Raw genomic sequence first — 19,656 nt, forward strand, 5'->3', positions numbered from 1 at the left:
CGACATCAGCTGCACTATCCATGCTGTGCATCATTGTTAAGCAGGGCCAGCAGGATCCTCAGGTCACCTGGCAGGAGGAGGAGCAGGGAAGGGTCCTGAGAAGTGACCTTGAGTTCCACTTAGTGCTCTTGGCAGAGGGAAGGGCTTGGGCTAGCGCTGGAGGCATGAAGATGGGGTGTGTTCAGGGCTCTCCAGCTGTCCAGGCATGGGAAGGGGACGCTGTTGCAAAGGTTGAGGCGACACTGGGAACTGTAGCAAGGTGAAGACTGGCTTTTGGCCATGTGACTGAATTGCCTGTGTGTGGTACGTGTGTATGTGTGAATGTCGGTGACTGAACGTGAGTGAATTGTGTGACTGTTTACGTGTAGGTGTATATGTGTGTGATGCGAGTGAACTGTGTGTACATGGGTGTATATATGTGTGAATTTTAGTGAATTGTGTGTAAATGTGAGCAGTGTGAAATTGTATGTGGGTATGTGTGTGAATGAGTGAATTGTGTGATTTTGTTGAATTGTGTGCATGTGTGTGAGGGGGGGTGTAAGTGAACTGTGATAACTGAATGTCAGTGAATGGTTGATTGTGTATGTGAGTGCACGTGTGTGGGGGTTTGGTCTGTGTGAATTTGAGTTGTGTGACTTTGTTGGATGTGAATTGTGTGATTGGGTGTATATGTGTGTAAATGGTATGATTGTATATGTGGGTGTATGTGTGACTGATGAATCGTGACTAGATGTGGGTGGATGTGTGAATGTGGTTGTGTGTCCAACAGTTAAGTGTGCAGGTGGCACCGTTGCGACAGGAGAGAAGACACAGGAAACCTTATAGGCCTGCCATGTGTCCCCCCAGCCATCCTCCCGGCCTGGGGGCCCCTGGGCTGGAAAGGTTGTGAAAGCTGGTGCTACTGCCAGGAAGGGGCAATGGGGCGGCTGGGAGGAGGGTTGGAGTCTTGCCAAAGGGAGGGAGACAAGGCTTGCAACCCTATGGAGGAGAAGCAGACTGGGGACCCTGCTTTTGGAAAACCAGTGACCAACCCCCAAAGGGACACAGGCAAACCCTGCCTCCACTCTACAGAGGCGGGGAGAGGGGCGTGGCAGGCTGCCCAGCCAGGTGTGGAGGGAGTAGGCTTCAGGAGTACAGAAGCCTCAGGTCAGCAGTCTGCAGGAAGGGCCCCAGCTGGACCAACTGCTCACACCTTCCCACAGGCCTGCAGATGGGTGTGGAGAGCAGAGCCTCCAGGCTGAGGCTTCCACCTCCAGATCTGAGCAGTCTTAAACATACCGAACAGTAGCCCTGAAGATGGAAATCATCCCCTTCCAGGTTCCCTATGGGCTTATCCCCCAGCCCTGCTACCCATGGTGGCCCAAGATGCCCAGGAGGGATAACAGAAGGTAAGAAGTCATGTTTGAACGAGGAAGCTCTCATTTATTTCATATGAGGATGAAGAGGATTATGTGATCACAGGAATGTTGCATGTGGCATAATCCAAAGCTGGTTATCACTAGGCCCTCACTCTGCCAGGAGATCTCTCTGGAAGAAGCAGCCAGCTCACAGATGCCCCGGATGCCTCCGTGCCAATCATAAAAATGTCACGACCGTCCCTATCTTGCCAATCTGCCAGGACTCCAGGGGGAAAAAGCGGATAAGTATTCTTCAGGAGACAGAAAAAGATATCATCAGCTCCTTGACTAACACCACATCTTGCAAGACCCCTGCCAGGTACTCCCACTGTGGGTACTCAGGACAGCCTGCCGCAGTCCACCAGGCATTTTGCAAACCTGCTCATCCCAGTAATGATCTTTCCCTAACCCCCAGCAGGGCAGTGGGACACTCAGGTGTGGGATGGTGGCTGCACATCAGCATGACCCAACTAGGACAGATACACAATAAAGTAGCTTCGGCATCTGTGCCATATACTCTATCATCTCCATCAGTTTGTGGACTGAGGGGCACCCTGCCTCCTAATTGCAGGCTCCCTAAGGGCACAGTACCTCAGCCACCTGTTTTCTCAAAGGCTGAGCACAGGGTGACCACCCCACCCCCAGCCCCGCCAACCCCCACCACTAATGTCTGTGCCATAAGTGAACATGCTCCTCTCAGAGGTAACAGCAAGTTTCCAGTGAGGAGCACCAGAGCTTGGGATAGCCTGGCTTCGGGGGCAGAAGTATGAACAGCCTCAGTCTTCTTATAAACTTGGCATACCTCATGGGGATAGCATGCCTTGTCTGAGCAAAGGGAGAGTGGACAGGGATTGTAAGGATCAAATGGGATCATGAGTGTACAGTACCTGTAGAGTACCTAGCACATGGTAAGCATTTGTATAATACTTGTTAGAATAACAGTTTTCCCTCAGTATCTATGGGAGATTTGTTCTAGGATCCCCAGAGGAAACCAAAATCTACATTTGTTCAAAATGGTGTATTTGCATATAACCTACACACATCCTCTCACTTTAAATTTCTGGGTTACTTAATAATACCTAATATAATGTACATACTACGTAAATCGTATTGTTTAGGGAATAATGACAAGGAAAAAAGTCTATACATATTTTCAGTATAGATGCAATTACGAATTTTTCCTCTGATATTTCAATCCATCAAACAACAGATGATAATTCAGTGATTAGCATCTGTTGCGGAACCAACAGATGCGGAACCTAGTGATACAGGGGGCTGACTGTATGATTCCTCTGTAGCTTGAGGGAGGACCCAGCAGGATCAGCCATTCCTCATTGGCCTTCATGGACTAACAAAGGCTCCATTTCAGAAGGTCTTTTTTTCTGAGACACGGTCTCACTGCCACCCAGGCTGGGGCGCAATAGCACAATCAGCTCACTGCGGCCTCAACCACCTGGGCTGAAGCCATCCTCCCACCGTAGCTTGCCAACTGAGACTACAGGTGCACACCACCATGTCTGGTTAATTTTTAAAATTGTTTTGGGGGATGGCATCTCACTATGTTACCCAGACTGGTCTCCAACTCCTGGGTCAAGTGAACCTCCCGCCTTGGTCTCCGAAAGTGCTGGGACTACAGGCATGAGCCACCGTGCCTGGACAGTGTCCTTTCAAGCTTCTCATGCCCTTATTTCCTCATAGGCATGGATGTGGCTCAAGATCATCTTTACCCAACAAGAAACTTTAACTCGGTCACAGAACGCCAGGTTTGGGTTGTAGAGGCTTCTTGTGGGGGAGGGAGGTCATTTCCCTTGTTTTCACAGAAGAGGAGGTTGCCAAGTGGAGATGGTTCATTTCCAAGTTTGGGGTCCCCGAGCTATGCAGGACCCAGAAAGCAGATGTCTAAACATCCAGGCCAATGCTCTTTCACTACTCTGTGAGCCTCCCCTGAACCTCACCTGGAACCTGGTTGGGACAAAGGTCCAAAAGATAGCTTCAGAACATACCCAGAATTCCTTCTGACCAGGCTGGAAAAGTTCCAGAAAATCACACTTCAGCCAAGGCGTCTGTACCCTGCCAGGTGCCAAGGCAGGTACAGCACACAGACAATCCCACATGACCCTTGCACTGCCCCTGGGAGTGCTGAAAGAGAGCCTTCCCGGTTCACAGACTTACACACTGAGGAGCAAAGCCAGAAATTCATTCAATCCTGCTCACACTTTGAAGATGGTCCTACCAGGAACCTGAGGGGTCAGGGGGCCCCAGGGCCCCATACCCTGATGTGTCTTTACTGGGCAGGGCAAGAAATGGGTTTTTCCCCTTGAGGCAGGATCACTGGCTCCAGTCTGCCGCAGTCCCAAATGGATCCCCGAGTACCCCTACGTACCGGTCCTGGCCCAGGGCTAGCTCCTTGGTGAGAAACTCAAAGAAGTGGGCGCTGTGGCTGCGGTTGTCCTCGGCGGTGCCAACTACCCCGATGGAGGAGACGGACAGCTGCGCGCAGGGCTCGGTGGACCCGCTCAGCGCCATAGTCAGGCCTGGCCGCACCGTCACGTTCACACGCTGAGGGGGACATGAAAAGTTTTACCCGAAGCTGAGGCCGGCCAGGCTACCTCTGGGGACCCGACCCGAGCGCGCGAAAGCGGAAACGCGCCGGTGTTCGCGGGGACAGGAATGGACCTGAGGATCATGTTCAGGTCATGACTGGGGAGGGCAATAAGGGCAAGACGTGCGGAGGGGGAGCCGCGGGATCGTGGAGCACGGAAAGTCGGAGCTTGGTGTGGAGAAAGGAGGGAGTGGTCCCTGGGGGAAAGATTCGGGGTCACTGTCGGGGAGGCAGAGCAGGGACTGGGCCGGACCCCTGGCCCACCAACCTCCCCTCGCCCAGTGCTGCCCGGCCCACGCTCACGTCCGCAGGCTTGCCCAGGATGGAGGCAGCGGCGGCGCAGAGTCGTTTCTCCAGCCCCGCGGGCACTCGGTTGGCGGGCAAATTCGTGTCCAGCTCTACGAACGGCATGGCGGGCAGAAGAAGGAAAACTGCTCCAGGGAAAAAAAAGCTGGGGGTACCCAAGGCTCGGGGACCAGGGAGGAGGGGCGAGGCGCCACAGCAATCTGACTTCTCATTGGCTGGACAGAGACAGCGCTCCCCGATTGGCTGCCTAGGGTACATCCCGCTTCTGCAAACAGAAGTCACCTGTGCCGGCTCTGATTTCCGGAAGTCTCGTCGCCCCCGCTCTAGGTATAGCCCCACCCACTACAAGTCTTTAACGTTGTAGTGGTCCTACCCTGTCTCTCCCCCAACCCTCTTGTCTGGCGCCAGGTGGATTTCCCTCAAGTTTTCCGCGCTGTGGTCGCCTGGTTCCTAGTACTGAGGTCTCAACACTCCCAACACAGACACACACACCTATAGGGGTTTTCCCCAGGCTCGACCCTAATAACCAATGCAACGGGAGCTTAAAAATTTTTTGAGGCCGGGCGCGGTGGCTCACGCCTGTAATCCCAGCACTTTGGGAGGTCGAGGTGGGCGGATCATGAGGTCAGGAGATGGAGACCATCTTGGCTAACACGGTGAAACCCCATCTCTACTAAAAATACAAAAAAGTAGCCGGGCGTGGTGGCGGTCGCCTGTAGTCCCAGCTACTTGGGAGGCTGAGGCAGGAGAATGGCGGTGAACCCGGGAGGCGGAGCTTGCAGTGAGCCGAGATCGCGCCACTGCACTCCAGCCTGGGCGACAGAGCGAGACTCCGTCTAAAAAAAAAAAAAATATTTTTTTTTGAATGATTTGCCACCATTTCGAAGTTAGGCAATTTCATGTTAAAGTATGAAAATCTGCGCTTGGGCAGTCAGGAGATGTGGTTACACGTGCAGGTGCGGGTAGGGCTGGCCAGGGCGCTTGGGCTCACGACATTCCCTGTCCCCACCATTCCATGTCCCCATTGACATCTGCCTGTGTAGCCTCTTGTGCCGGTGGTGAGCCACTGTCCACCAGGGGTGGCAAAATATGTTATTTAAAACATGGAAAGGCCGGGCGCGGTAGCTCACGCCTGTAATCCCAGCACTTTGCCAGGGCGAGGCGGGCAGATCACCTGAGGTCAGGAGTTCGACACCAGCCTGGCCCACATGGCGAAACCCCGTCTCTACTAAAGATACAAAAAGTAGCCAGGCATGGTGGCAGGCGCTGTAATCCCAACTACTCGGGAGGCTGAGGCAGGAGAATCGCTTGAACTGGGGAGGCAGAGGTTGCAGTGAGCCAAGATCATGCCGTTGCACTCCAGCCTGGGCAACAGCAACACTCCATCTCAAAAAAACAAAAACAAAAAAACATGGAACTCTGTTGGTGTGGCTTAAACAGGAGTCTGTAGTCAGTGTGGTAAAATCACTTGGATTGTACATTTCAAATATGATTGTAGTTGTGGCCAAGCAAGGTGGCTCACACCTGTAATCTCCGCACTTTGGGAGGCTAAGAAGGGAGGATTGCCTGAGCCCAGGAGTTCAAGATCAGGCTAGGCAACATAGCAAGATTCTCTTATTTTCTACAAAAAAAAATCTGGGTGCTGTGGTGTATGCCTGCAGCCCTAGCTACTTGGGTGGCTGAGTGAGCTATGACTGCCACTGCACTCCACCCTCGATGACAGAGTGAGACCCAGGCTCCCCCCTCCCCTGCAAAAAAGAAAAAATGTGTAGGTTTATATGTACAATTTCAGCTACATGTATAAAATTATAAGTGTGCATACTCAAAGGAGCCTCCACTGAAAGGCCGACAGAGTCTCTGTCATGATCTTGTCCTATTAGCAGTTTATTAGATGACTCAGATATCAGAAGGTCTGAGACACATGACAGGTAAATATGACAGTCCTAAGGGGGAGAGGGTAGGGACAGGTGGCAAGTCTGGGACCAGGTGTGGGGCATGGACAAGCCAGTGGTCAGGGAGTGGGGTGTAGAGAAGACTGTGGTCAAGGTGATGAGGAGGCATGAGAGAGGGCCAGGAAATCGCCAGGGACTTCCCTTCCTGCAAGGAGGTCCACGAACCAGCCCTGCACCCCACTTGTGGGACACATCGCCCTTCAGTGAGGAGAGAGACCTAGGAGACCAAGGCTGATCCTGATTCAGACATCTTTTCACCAGGTCACCCCTCATCTATGATACATGCTCAGTCCAGGGGTATCCCCCGCAAGGAAACCCTGGGGCTGAGGTGCCCAGAGAGGTCATCTGACCTGAACTGGGGTTGGGGAGTTCAGGGAAGTCTCCTTGGAGAAGAGACGGTGCCAAATGCCAAAAGACCAGGAAGGGCACCAGGCAAAGATGAGGGAACAGCATGAGCAGAAGCCAAGGTGGGAGCCCAGAGAGGGGTATAAAAATGTGCAGGCAGAAGGGGCCACCTGGAGGAGTGGGAACAAGGCCTTGAATGCAAAGTTCAATGACTTGTACTTTAGCCTCTGGGCAGTGAAGAACCATAGAAAGTTCCACACAGAAGGACAGGGTCAAATAAGTGTTGGCCAAAGCTGTTTTCAGAGGTCGCATGGAAGCTAGAAAGGAATGGGGTAGGAGACAAAAGGAATGCAGGCATGATACCTGGAGGAACTGTGGACCAGAGCCTGTGCAGGTATGTCTTCTTTACAACCAAGGAGACAGACGGCTCCATGTCTTGATTCTACTAACACAGCATCGCCTCAGTGGCTCAGCAAGTCCGGGACACGCACACACAGTAAGAAAAGCTGCATTAAGGGCTTCAGATTCTCTTTAACAGCAGGTTCTACTGGAGGCAGGTCTTTGGCCTTCAGGACAGCTGCGAGGGCCTCCTGGAAGAGGTCCTCCCCCACTGCAGTCTCCACACATTGGGCGCCATGCTGCCATTGTGGGTCTGCTTTCAAAGACTCAGCAGCCAGCGCTGATGGGCTAGGGGAAGACAGAGTCAGCGGAGAGGCTGGGCATAGCCAGGCGTAAGGCAGCATGACCTGCTTTAGGGGTTCTCTGATTGGATTTTCCCTCCTCCACCATGTGTGTGATGGGCTGGGGTGTCCCCCTCCCTAGGGACACTTGGAAGCCTCTTAATATATCTGCGGCGAGGGTTTGTAAAGCCCCATTTTATAGATGAGGATACTGAGGCTCAGAAGGAAAAGTGACTCACACAGGGTCCCACATCCAGAAAAGACAACCTGAGCTGGGATGTCAGTTCCCTTCCCGGATACCCCACTGCCCAGCAGGCACCCTACCCCATGGCACTCACATGCATCAGCTCCATGATTGCCACCAAGTCAGCCACAGAGATATGGGACCCAGTAAGGAAGGCCTGGTCCCACAGGAACTTGTCCTCAAGCAGCTGTAGGCACCCGTCCAGCTCAGCCAAAGTGGCTGCCAACACCTCAGATGGCACTGACTCGCCCAGGAACACAGGGATTATTATCTGGTGGGCCAACAGGCAGACAGAGGGTTCTGGGTCTGCCCAAAGCCCATCCTGGTTCCCACCCTCATCCTATCATCACCAGTCCTTTGGATTTCTGCTCACTTCTTTCCACTAATGGCCACTAGTAGCCCTCATCTCCTACTCAAACAGGGACAGCCTCCCCTTCTCCCTGGGTCATCACACAAGGCAACTGGTGGGATCCTTCTGTAATCTCAATCTGCCCATACCCTCCCTTGCATAAAGTCTTCCATGGCTCCCCACTGCCCTCATGAAAACGGCCTCAACACAAAGTCAGCCTTCTCCAGTGCAGTAGCCATCCCCTCCCCACTTCTCACCTCCTACTACCCCCCACTTATCAAATGGGAATGTGTCTATGAATCCCCCCTGGAATCTGGTTAAAGTTTATGCTCCCAATCAGTAAAGTCAGAGTGGAGCCTAAGCCTCCGTATTTCCAACAAGCTCCCTGGTGATGCTGATACTCCTGGTCCATGGACCACACTTCGGGTAGGAAGAGTCTACACTTACTCTACTCAACTTCTCTCCATTCTGTCCTCAAACACACCATGCTCCCTTCCCCACCAGCTGGAGGGGGCTCTGCTCCCAGGCCTCAAGACAGACACAGTTAAGGTGTGAAAACCTCCTTATTACCCAAGGGATCCTCCAGAGAGGCAGTCCCTTACTTTCAGCAGGGCGCGATTCTACCTATTTCATTCTCACACAGGGTGCCACCCCTGTGCTGGGCACTGCGAAGTGCTCTGTACATATTAATTGGGAGTACTCATTTCCAAAACATGTACACATTTGATAAAAACAGTGTGCATGTTGTGTTGATGTGTGCTTACTTGATTATTACTGAAGTTAAACATATTTTCATCCATGTATTGACCATTTCTCTCTGTCCTTCAATGAAACATCTGCTGATTTCCTTTGCTCATTTTTTTCCTCTCTTTGTCTGATGAGTTTCTCTTCTTTTTGTTTGTTCATTTGTTTGTTTTGAGACAGTCTCACTCAGTGGCCCGGCTGGAGTGGAGCGGTATGATCTCAGCTCACTGCAACCTATGTCTCCAAGGTTCAGGTGATTCTCCTGCCTCAGCCTCCCGAGTATGCCACCGCACCCGGCTAATTTTTGTATTTTTAGTAGAGACGGGGTTTCACCATGTTAACCAGGCTGGTCTCAAACTCCTGACCTCAAGTGATCCACCCACCTCTGCCTCCCAAAGTACAGGGATTATGGGCGTGAACCACCACACCCCGCCTGTCCGATGAATTTCTAAGAATATCTTAAAGAATATTACTTCCTTCTGACATATCTTTTACCAAGATCCTTCCCAGTTTTTTGCTTAAGTTTGATCCATTTTTTTCTTCCACAAAATCTCCGTGTATATGTATTAGTTTTTTCCTTTGTTCAGTTCTTCCACTGTTCTGAGGCTTAGAAAGTCCTTTCATACCGAGACATCAGACAAACAGATCCCATGAGAGTAGCTGGGATTGCATGTGTGGGCCACCCCTCCCGGCTATCACTTCCTTTCTCTGAGTCAGCTTTTCTCTCTGAGACTTGCCTACTCCATGAACTCAGGAAATGTCACTACAGGTGGCCCCAGCTCCCATTTACCTCCCCATAGGGAGCTCCTCTCTCCAGCTCCAATTTCAAAACCCCCAAGGAAGCGTTCTGGTTCACTCGCTTGGGCCACTGGCCAGAGGGATGGGATACTCGGAAAGATTCAGCTAGAGTGCCGGACCCAGCCCTGGACCAGCACTGTGCCCCATGGTGAGATGCCAGGGCTGGGATTCAGGGAGAACAAAGGAGGTTCCTGCGCAGTCATTCCTGCCTTCTGCGGCTGCGGGCTCCCAGCCCCGTCCTGTGCACGAAGCGGGAGCTTCTGCTGTCTGGCAGCAGCTGCTCTGCAGGGGATGGTAGAAAGTTCATCCTTGGCCGGGCGCGGTAGCTCACGCCTGTAATCCCAGCACTTTGGGAGGCCGAGGCGGGCGGATCACAAGGTCAGGAGATCGAGACCACGGTGAAACCCCGTCTCTACTAAAAATACAAAAAATTAGCCGGGCGCGGTTGTGGGCGCCTGTAGTCCCAGCTACTCGGGAGGCTGAGGCAGGAGAATGGCGTGAACCCGGGAGGCGGAGCTTGCAGTGAGCCGAGATCGCGCCACTGCACTCCAGCCTGGGCGACAGAGCGAGACTCCGTCTCAAAAAAAAAAAAAAAAAAAAAAAAAGAAAGTTCATCCTTAACCCCAGCTTTCCAGTCAAGGTTCCCACCAGTCTGGACACCTGCAAGTGTCACATGCCGCTGGGTGAAACTCTAAGATCCCTTTTAGAGGATCCCATTCGCTCCCTCCCTTCCGCCGCCTTGCAGCGCCGAGAAACAAAGCTCTGAAAGAACCATCAGATATCCGTACGCTGGGGCCTTTCCAGGATGGCGGGGCCCCGTCGTTTCTGGGTCGGGATGACGCCTGGAACCAGGCGGGGTCCCTGGCACCGGGATCCCGAAAAGCAGACTTGCTTCTCCTTGTCCAGCTCGTTCCTCTTTCCCTTGCAGTCGGCCCCCTGCATCTGCCGTCCTCCCTCCCAGTCGAGGGCCCCCAGCTCCAACTCCACCCTCCCATCTGTGCGTTCGTAGCGACCGCCCTCCCTGTAGCGGCACACGGACCTGGTGGTGGAGTCTTGGTCTCCAACGAGGCTGGCCAGGATTGGACAGAAACCGAAGGGGCGAGGCGGGTCCGGGGGTGCTGCGCTCCAATTGGGTGCTGTCCCAGGGAGTGGGGCCTGAGCCCGTATTTCCCGCGGCCGCCCTGAGCCTGCCACAGCCGCTGCCCACACCGCCATCAGTGCCTTCACTGCCATCCCCGCTGTCCTTGCAGCCCCCGCCATGGGCCTAGAACTGTACCTGAACCTGCTGTCCCAGCCCAGCCGCGCCGTCTACATCTTCGCCAAGAAGAATGGCATCCCCTTCGAACTGCGCACTGTGGATATTATCAAAGGTGGGCCCAACCCGTTTCCTCGCGTGTCCACAAATCCAGTGCACCCCCAGGCCCCTTGCCCTGTTCCGCCCTGAGCGTCTCGCCGCCCGCACAGCCCCCTCACCTCCTCCTGCAGCGTCTGCCACCAGAGAATGCTGTCGATTGAGTGACCTTGGAGGGATCACAGCCTTCTCTGAACCTTAGCTTGCTTTCTGAAAAGGAGGATAATGTTGCCTTCTGTTCTGTAGGGGTGGAAAGAAAATACTTAATGGAGTTTTCAGAATTCTTGCGTGGAATGCACGCATTTAAATTCACAAAGCCTGGAAAACGTTGGGAAGGACGTGCTGTTGTAAGAATTAAGAGATGGGAAGAGATGAGCCACCCCAGTTTGCCTCCCTTCCCCTGGCCCACCAGAGTCCTGGCTAGAAAACTTCTCTGCATCCACCTGCTGCACCTGGCCCCACCCACCAAAGCCCCCCAGCTGCCCCAGAATGTGGCAGGGCAGGGAGGCCCACCCAGGGAATGGGGTTGATCCAGCCCTCTGGAACCAGACCTTGCTGTTTCTCAGGGGTGTGGAGCTCTGCTTGGGGAGGGAGAGGGAGGGTGGAGAGGTGCAGCTTTTTTACTCTGAAGACCTTGTCTGACTCTTCAGGGCAGCACAGAAGCAAGGAGTTCTTCCAGATCAACAGCCTGCAGAAAGTGCCTGTGCTCAAGGATGGTGATTTCATCTTGACCGAAAGGTGCCCTCCTTCCCTCTCCCCTCCCACATCCGGAGCACATGTGACCCTGGCTGTCCCCACTGTGGGCCCTCCCATACCCCATGGGGCAGCAAGAGGAAAGGAGAGGGATCTGGGGAGAAGGTACAGCTTAGGGTGTGCCTGGGTTGAGCGGGGGCTGACAGAGCATGTCCCCGCACCTCTCATCTTTGGTGTCATCTGAGCCCCAGGGCCTCTCTGCTCCCAGACTGAAGCATATTGGAAGAGAAGACAAGGGAACATTTTTCCAGTGTTGCAGAGAGTGGGTTCAACAAATGCAAGCTGAAAAGAGCCTCTAGTGACTTGTGGCAGACTACCCCAATCTGCCCAGGCCAGGCCTAGAGGCCAGTGCCATGGCCCAAGGGCACAGCTCATGGTGAGGTCCAGCCGCTGGGCAGGAAGAGGACAAGAGGTCAGGTGGCTGCAGAAGTGATGGCTGTGGGACCTGTCAGAGGAGGGCCGAACGAAGACCTGCCTCCCCTCGTGATCCCTGATCCATGCGCATGGGCACGCAAGTGACTCCACGGAGCATCCACTGTGTGCCGGCCCCATGCTGGGTTCCAGTGGTCCAGGGAGCCTTTTCTGAGCTGCACTGCCTCAGACAAGTCACTTGACCATTCTGACCTTGAGTTTTCTCTTGTGCTAAAGGGCTAACGGGAGTCTACCTCATAGGGCAGCTGCTGGGATATCACAGAGATGAGGTTCTCAAAGTGCAAAGCAGAAGGTCCAGCCAAGAGTCGGTGCCTAAGAAAACAAAGACAGGAGGAGACTCGGGGGAGGAGGGGTTGGTGTTGGGGAGCTGGAGATGGAGGGTGAGGCTGGAGGGCTGTCCTTCAAATGCAGAGAAACCCCCAGGCCCCACTGGCAGATGGGAGCAGCTGGGGGTAAAGGCCTGGTGCCAGTGTCCTTACAGCCACTGCCCATTCATTCCCAGCTCAGCCATCCTGATTTACCTGAGCTGTAAGTACCAGACGGCGGACCACTGGTATCCATCTGACCTGCAGGCTCGTGCCCGTGTTCATGAGTACCTGGGTTGGCATGCTGACTGCATCCGCGGCACCTTTGGTGTACCCATGTGGGTCCAGGTGAGGAGAGCCATCTGGAGAGTGGTTGGCATTCAGAGAGTAGTTTGGAGTAGGCAGGGGCCATCCACTGACCCACTCTCTGCCCCCATCAGGTGTTGGGGCCACTCATTGGGGTCCAGGTGCCCGAAGAGAAGGTGGAACGCAACAGGACTGCCATAGACCAGGCGCTGCAATGGCTGGAGAACAAGTTCCTGGGGGACAGGCTCTTCCTTGCTGGCCAGCAGGTGACGCTGGCTGATCTCATGGCGCTGGAGGAGCTGATGCAGGTGTGAGCTCAGCCTGTGGGCAGTGTCCCTCTTCGTGCCACACCCACGAGGCAGACGGAAACACTGAGGCCTGGAGAAAGCCAGGGCTTTGCTCGGAGTCATAGAGCAAGTTTCTGGATGATCTGGGGCCAGAACCCTGAGCTTCTGCCTCCTGCCTGGGTGTGGGTCTCACCCCGGCTGCTCTTGGCCTCTAAGGCTGAACATACTGCCTGGGCCTCCATGGTCCATTCATCGGGGCTGGGGAATGGACCATGTCTCTGATACATTTGCCTATGGTTCCAGCATTCGGGTTGGCAGTGACAACTGGGAAAGTTGTATCCCCACAACCTTTTCATCCTTGTTCCTGCAGCCGGTGGCTGTCGGCTACGAACTATTCAAGGGACGGCCACGACTGGCAGCATGGCGTGAACGAGTGGAGGCTTTCCTGGGTGCTGAGCTGTGCCAGGAGGCCCACAGCCTTATCTTGAGCATCCTGGAACAGGCGGCCAAGAAAACCCTCCCAACACCCCCACCAGAGGTCTATCCGACTATGCTACTTCGAATTGCCAGGATCCCCTGAAGCGTCTGGAATGGGGCCCAGGAGATTCGCCATGAGGATTCATTCTGTTACTTACTTGCCCCTGTTTATCTTTCCATCTTGCCCCAGTCCCTTGTCTCCAGCTTCATGTGAAGCTCTGCACAGGCAAGACTGTGTCCTTGGCAGTGCTGCTTCTCCTTAGGTACAGCATACATAACCAGTAAGAGACTAAATCTGCAATACATAAAAAACTCCTACAAATCAGTAACGTGAAGAACACTCAAAAATTGATAAATGTCATCAGTGTTTTAAATATAATAAAGATTCCAAACACTTTGAATAGGGAACCAAGAGTTACTGGTTTTACTATGTTGTTGTGTTATGCATATGGAGTAAAAGTCGGTGCTAGCAACCCTCATCATGGTTAACCAAAGTAACTTCACAATAGCAAGTCAACATAATTGTATCACCAGGGCAATAAAATATTAAGTAAGTAACCAATTCGAATTGCCAACTATTAAAGGATGTAGGGGATGTTTCACAGGGCATAGCAACCGTCTTTGAAGTCTAGGAAACTTAAAAGATTTCTTTTAACAAGCATTCGTGTCTTCTAGGACAGTTTTATAATAACAGCAAATAGTAGGATTGTACATTGTCACACAGACTTCCATGTATATCCATGGGATGGACCTCATCACAATCATTTTAACAGAGAGAACTTAATATAAAGAATTGGTAACCAGGCATTAGAGAACTCCAAAGACAGAGAATCCAGATTAACATGGAGGTAAACACTGCAAGAAGCTGCTACCCCTAGGGCTGGGGGATCAAGGGAGGACATTGGAATTAGGAGGACCAAGATGCTGGAGGGGCCCTGAGGAATTCAACCCTCTAAGAAAGATGTTGCTCATCCCCCTAGCATCACCTTCCAAGAAGGGCAGGGTTCCCCAGTTTGCCCTGAGGTCTTCACAGGAGGCCATCTGGCTGTGGATGCAGTTCTCAAGTGTGACAGTAGATGTCACTGCTGACCAATAAACACGCTATTCCACACACACACTGGGCTACTTGCCCACACGTCTTGTGGCCTTGATGCCCCCACTTCCCATGCCTGCCCTGTGCCCACCATGTGCCACTCCTAGCCAGAAGTATTCCAAGCAGCAACCATTGCAACTGCCCTGCCTTAAGGGTGCCTGGTGGTGGCTTCTGTCTTAGGTCCTATTCCGAATGTCTCTCGAGCAATTTCTCATACTTTGGGGGACACTCTGGCCTGCTTTCCTGGGCCTTTTCCATTACCAATCCCTCTCCCCATCAGACACTGGGGATTGCGGCCACAGCCCGTGCCTTCTTGATCCCTGCTGGCTGCCTTTGGATTGTTCCTAATTGGATGGCTTTACTTTCAACAGACACTCCAATAAAAAACACAAAATAAAGAATAAAGTCAGTCAGTCCCAGTGCTGTGTAGGTGGCAGTAAGTCTGGGAGACCGACGTCAGCTGAACTAACCATGGTGTGCTTCATTGTTAAACAGGGCCAGCAGGATCCCCAGGTCACCTGGCAGGAGGAGGGGCAGGAAAGGGTCCTGAGAAGTGACCTTGAGTTCCACTTAGTGCTCTTGGCAGAGGGAAGGGCTTGGGCTAGCGCTGGAGGCATGAAGATGGGGTGTGTTCGGGGCTCTCCAGCAGTCCAGGCGTGGGAAGGGGACGCTGAGGGCCAAAGGCTGAGGCGATGCTGGGAAGTGAACCGTAGCAAGGTGAGGACTGACTTTGAGCCATGTGACTGAATTGCCTGTGTGTGGTGCGTGTGTATGTGTGTGAATGTCAGTGACTGTGTGTGTGTGAACGTGAGTGAATTGTGTGAATTGAGTGAATTGTGTGTGTTTATGTGTGGGCGTATATGAGTGTGATGAGAGTGAACTGTGTGTATGTCAGCGTATGTATGTGAATTTGATGTGTAAATGTGAGCAGTGTGAATTTGTGTATGTGGGTGTATGTGTGTGAATGAGTGAATTGTGTGATTTTGTTGGTGTGAATTGTGTGCCTGTGTCTGTGAGGGGGTGTACGTTTGTGTGTGTGTGAATTGTTTGGGAGGGCGTTGGTGTGTATGTGTGTTAATGTGAGTGAGTGGTGTGACTTTATCGAACGTGAGTGAATTGTGTCATTGTGTGGGTGTATAGGTGTGTGTACATGAGTTAACTGTGTTACTGTGTGAATGTGTGTAAATGGTATGATTGCGTATGTGGGTGTATATGTGTGTGAATGTGATACATCGTGTGACTGTGTGTGGATGTGGGTGGATGTGTGAATATGCGTGGCTGTGTGTCGATGAGTGTGTGAGTGTAAGTGTGCAGGTGGTAGCTCAGGATTTAAGGCACTTTAGGGGAATCATTCCTTGGCTCTGGTCCTTGGTTTCCCTTCTATGAAACAAGTTGAGTGAATTAGGCAGTCTCTGGCATTCCAGGATTTCGTCTCAGGTCTAGACAGGATTTTGTAAAGTGAAAGCACCATCCCTTGGGCATCCTGGGAGGTGTCCCTGCCCTCCATGGCTCGCCTTCTGCCACATGGCCCAGCAGCAGCTACTCTGCAGAGCCGTGTGCTGCCATGACAGGTACTCATGTGCGCGGGCGCGGACCTGCAGGTCCTGGGGATACCAGTGGTCAGGCGCTTTGTACACGCAGCTCATATGCAGCAAGATAGCCACACTGAGGGGACATGGCAGGGGCAGAAGACATGCCCTGATCACTCTTCAGGCATTTTCTGGGGCATTTGCACTATCCCTATGATGCAGAGGAGAAACGTGAGGCTCAGAGAGGTTAGGTAACTGCCCAGGGTCACACAGCCCTCCACGGGGCCAGACTATCATCTGAACTAAGGGCAGGAAGTAAGAAACAAAATGTTGTGAACTTCAGCAGGGGATCAGGGAAGGCTTCCAGGAGGAAGGGGCACCCAGTGTGAGTCTGAAGAATGAGAGCAAGTTGGGTATCTCCCCAACATATCCAAAGCATGGACAGGGCCAGGAGCAAGGCCAGCAGGACAGAGCCTTCCAGGTGACATGACAGCATTGCTTCCCACCCGGTCCCATCCCCTGTCCACCTATGGTGAAGCGTTGTGCAGTCTGACCCCCAGAGCTCATCGTGCCTCTGTGGGTGTCGGACCCTCCAGTGATCCCAGGCTCTGAATGTGAATCCAGCTGCACCACGGAGGCACTGCGTGGCCTCGGTAAAGGACGCCACCATGCAGCCACCAACCTGGAAGCTGTTTTTGGTTTTCATTTTTCCCGCCCACCTCCGACCCTTCAGCAAACCCTGCAGTTAGAGTTTCAAGAAAAAGAACCGACCACCACCCCGCCCCCCAACCCTGCACCACCACCACCACCTTGGTCTGGGGCTCCAGCACTGCGGGCTGGATGACTGCAGTAGCTTTCTCACCCCCGCCAGGGGATCCTTTACGACGTAAGTCAGATCACAGTTCTCCCTTGCTCAAAACCCTCTGGCAACTCAGTCCACCTGTGGTAAGAGCCAAAGCCTTCCCTGTATCCCATGCTACCCTCTGTCCTGACCTCCTGCTCTTCCTGCTCACTGCACACCCCCTGGCCCGTTGCTCTCCAGTCTGCACCCCATGCATTGTCCCACCTGGAGCCTTCACCCTCTTCCCTCCAGCCAGAACACCCTTCCCCTCATGCCTTGTGCTTTCCTACAGCTCTCTGCTCAGATGCCACCTCCTCCACGGAGTCTTCCCTTAACATCCTACTCATAACGACACATGCCCCCACTCTTACCCTGTGTATTTTTTCCATGGCATCCATCCACATCTGATATGTTACACGTTTACATGGGTTACTGTCAGCTCCCCCTTGTATTAATGGAATGTGATCCCATGAGGGGAAGGGCGTAGACACGTTCGCTGCTCAAGCCCCAGGGCTGAAATGGGGTCTGGCCCTGGTGGGTGTTTAGCAAATAGCCACTGAAGCTCGCTGAGTGGTCCCTCGACTCTCCAGGTACTTGCCCCACAGGGTTTGTGGGCAAAATGGTGGCACTAAGATGCCTGGTACAGCTGCTCCTCGAAACTTAGCACTCTCGTTCCTTCAGAGGGCTGGGCTGGTGGTGAGGAGGCCTGGAGCAGACTGGGTCCTTTGGCCTTCTGCAAGTCCCTCCCCTCCTCCAGCCTCAGTTTCCTCATTTGTACAATGCAGGAGGGGACTTCTATAGCCCCTCTCAACACTGGGTACCTCTGCCTGCCTCAGCCCATTCTTCACCCTGGGGCTGGTGCAGGGCCCACAGTCCATGATCCAAGCCATCAACAGTGAACAGACAGATGACTGACTGGCCCCACAAGGCCTGGCAGCAGCCCAGGGACCGGTAACCTCTCAGCCAAGGTGAAGTCCCCATCCTTCAAGGCCCGGCACCTTCCTCAGAGGTTCACCTGGGCAAAAGCAACGCTGTGCTGCTGGCCTGCAGGCGAGATCAGAGAGGTGAGTGGGGAGAACCCTGAGTTCTCTGAGGTCCCTGCCCACCCACACCCCAAAATCCCAGCACCAGCTTTCTGAGGCCCCTGTCTGGGAGGCATCAGGGAAGAGGAGGCCTCTCTGCTAGTCACTGGATCACAGACCCTGACGCCATCAGAGGTCCGCCTTTCCTGTGTCCGGCTCCTTGAAACATGGGTCAAGGACAATTCCATGGAGCTGTAATTCACACCCCACCCCCAGTCAGTTCCATCCATAGGTCAGACCCCTCCAGCCTCCTTCCTGAGCTCTAGGCTTGCCCCCTCTGATTCAGCTTCCTATCCCAGCTGGTGACTTAGGCCCTTCTGACCAGGCTGGGTGACTTGTCAATACCCCAGAGCCCCAGCCAAACACGTTCCCAACCCTCAGACCAACCTCATTCTTGCTGGGAATCCCTACCCCGTTCAGCCACTCAGCCTCCAGTGGCTCAGCTCTTCTTCCTTTCCTATGCGAAACTCTCAAGGCTGCCTCCCCATTGGGGGTTCCCAGGTCTGACTCACTTTAGCACTCCAGGCCAGTGCTGGAGGCCGCATTAGGTGACTGGTTAATGTGTTTGGATCGGAGGGCCTCAGTCGAGCCAGGCTCCAGTCTGATCATAGGCCTACATGTGGGCCTCTTTGCCCTTCTACTGAATGGACATGCACACCTCTGCCCATTCTCCCTCCACAAACTGCCTCCGTGTCCAGCCCCTGTTCTGCAGCAGGTGGCTCACGCTGGTTGTACCAAGGGTAGCAGTTGGGAAGAGTCAGCTGAGCAGGGGCCTCCTTCTGGCCTGCCCAGGGGGCTCTGACTCTGCTCTCTGTCCTACTGCCCAGTTATAGCCCTGCCTCCTCCACTGAATTCTGCTCCAGCTGCATCTCTCTATGCCAGCCAGACCAGCAAACACTGGAGCTCAGGGCGAGGGTGCTGGCCTCCCCCACTGCCCTGCCACAGGGCCCTCCCATGAGCCACAGTGGCTCACGCCTATAATCCCAGCACTTTGGGAGGCCGAGGCAGGCAGATCACCTGAGGTTGGGAGTTCGAGACCAGCCTGACCAACATGGAGAAACCTTGTCTCAATTAAAAATACAAAAGTAGCTGGGCGTGGTGGTGAGTGCCTGTAATCCCAGCTACTCGGGAGGCTGAGGCAGAAGAATCGCTTTAACTCGGGAGGTGGAGGTTGTGGTGAGCTGAGATTGCACCACTGAGCTCCAGCCTGGGTAACAAGAGCAAAACTCTGTCTCAAAAAACAAAACAAAACAAAACAAACAGACAAACAAAAAAACCAGTAAGGGTCATGTTCTGGGAGGCTAACTCAGTCAACTGTTGGGTCACCATGACTATTGCCAACAAACGTGGGATGCTGCTGGGCCCTGAGCTGTCAGACAAATTACTTTTTTCCGAGAATTAGAAGGCTACAGGAAATGTATTGTTTTTTGTTTTGTTTTGTTTTGTTTTGTTTTGTTCTGGGTTTCTTTGCGTGTATTTGGAGACAGGATCTTGTTCTGTTGCCCCAGGCTGGAATGCTATGGCTCAATCAGAGCTCACTGCAGCCTCGAACTCCTGGGTTCAAGTAATCCTCCCACCTCAGCCTCCCCAGTAGTTAGAACTACAGGCATGCACCACCATGCCTGGCTAATTACAAAAAATTTTTTTTGGCTGCATGTGGTGTCTTGGCACCTGTAATCCCAGCATTTGGGGAGGTAGAGGCGGGAGCATCTCTTGAGCACAGGAGTACAGGGCTAGCCTGGGCAACATGGCAAGACCCTGCCTCTATAAAAACAAAAAAATT

The 19,656-nt window shown here is 53.3% G+C and overlaps 2 protein-coding genes and 1 pseudogene across 2 annotated transcripts; 1 reads left to right on the forward strand and 2 right to left on the reverse strand.

Moving 5' to 3' along the window:
- Positions 1 to 1,401: 1,401 nt before the first annotated feature.
- Positions 1,402 to 4,573, reverse strand: LOC126929536 (D-dopachrome decarboxylase-like). The gene is made up of 3 exons (XM_050745985.1): positions 4,303 to 4,573; positions 3,781 to 3,956; positions 1,402 to 1,648 (listed from the first exon to the last, which is right to left on the reverse strand). Exons 1-3 carry the CDS (start codon positions 4,561 to 4,563, stop codon positions 1,576 to 1,578), a joined length of 510 nt encoding a protein of 169 aa, XP_050601942.1. The 5' UTR covers positions 4,564 to 4,573; the 3' UTR covers positions 1,402 to 1,575.
- Positions 4,574 to 6,064: 1,491 nt separating this feature from the next.
- LOC126964056 (glutathione S-transferase theta-3-like) lies at positions 6,065 to 18,541 on the reverse strand (annotated as a pseudogene).
- Positions 10,505 to 13,732, forward strand: GSTT2B (glutathione S-transferase theta 2B). Its single transcript, XM_050745957.1, has 5 exons — positions 10,505 to 10,787; positions 11,419 to 11,506; positions 12,456 to 12,606; positions 12,699 to 12,872; positions 13,222 to 13,732. The coding sequence occupies exons 1-5, from the start codon at positions 10,676 to 10,678 to the stop codon at positions 13,429 to 13,431; spliced, it is 735 nt and encodes a 244-aa protein (XP_050601914.1). The 5' UTR covers positions 10,505 to 10,675; the 3' UTR covers positions 13,432 to 13,732.
- Positions 18,542 to 19,656: the final 1,115 nt, after the last annotated feature.

This window comes from Macaca thibetana, chromosome 10, assembly GCF_024542745.1.
Source record: "Macaca thibetana thibetana isolate TM-01 chromosome 10, ASM2454274v1, whole genome shotgun sequence".
In the NCBI taxonomy this organism is placed as follows: Eukaryota; Metazoa; Chordata; class Mammalia; order Primates; family Cercopithecidae; genus Macaca; species Macaca thibetana.

Excerpts from the sequence above, each read along its gene's own strand:
- LOC126929536 (XM_050745985.1), bottom strand. The coding sequence starts at position 4,563 with ATGTACCCTAGGCAGCCAATCGGGGAGCGCTGTCTCTGTCCAGCCAAT. Across the intron at positions 3,957-4,302 it reads TCCTGGGCAAGCCTGCGGAC|CGTGTGAACGTGACGGTGCG; the intron begins GTGAGCGTGGGC and ends TGTCCCCCTCAG. Across the intron at positions 1,649-3,780 it reads CTAGCCCTGGGCCAGGACCG|AATACTTATCCGCTTTTTCC; the intron begins GTACGTAGGGGT and ends TGTCTCCTGAAG.
- GSTT2B (XM_050745957.1), top strand. The coding sequence starts at position 10,676 with ATGGGCCTAGAACTGTACCTGAACCTGCTGTCCCAGCCCAGCCGCGCC. Across the intron at positions 10,788-11,418 it reads CACTGTGGATATTATCAAAG|GGCAGCACAGAAGCAAGGAG; the intron begins GTGGGCCCAACC and ends CTGACTCTTCAG. Across the intron at positions 12,607-12,698 it reads GTGTACCCATGTGGGTCCAG|GTGTTGGGGCCACTCATTGG; the intron begins GTGAGGAGAGCC and ends TGCCCCCATCAG.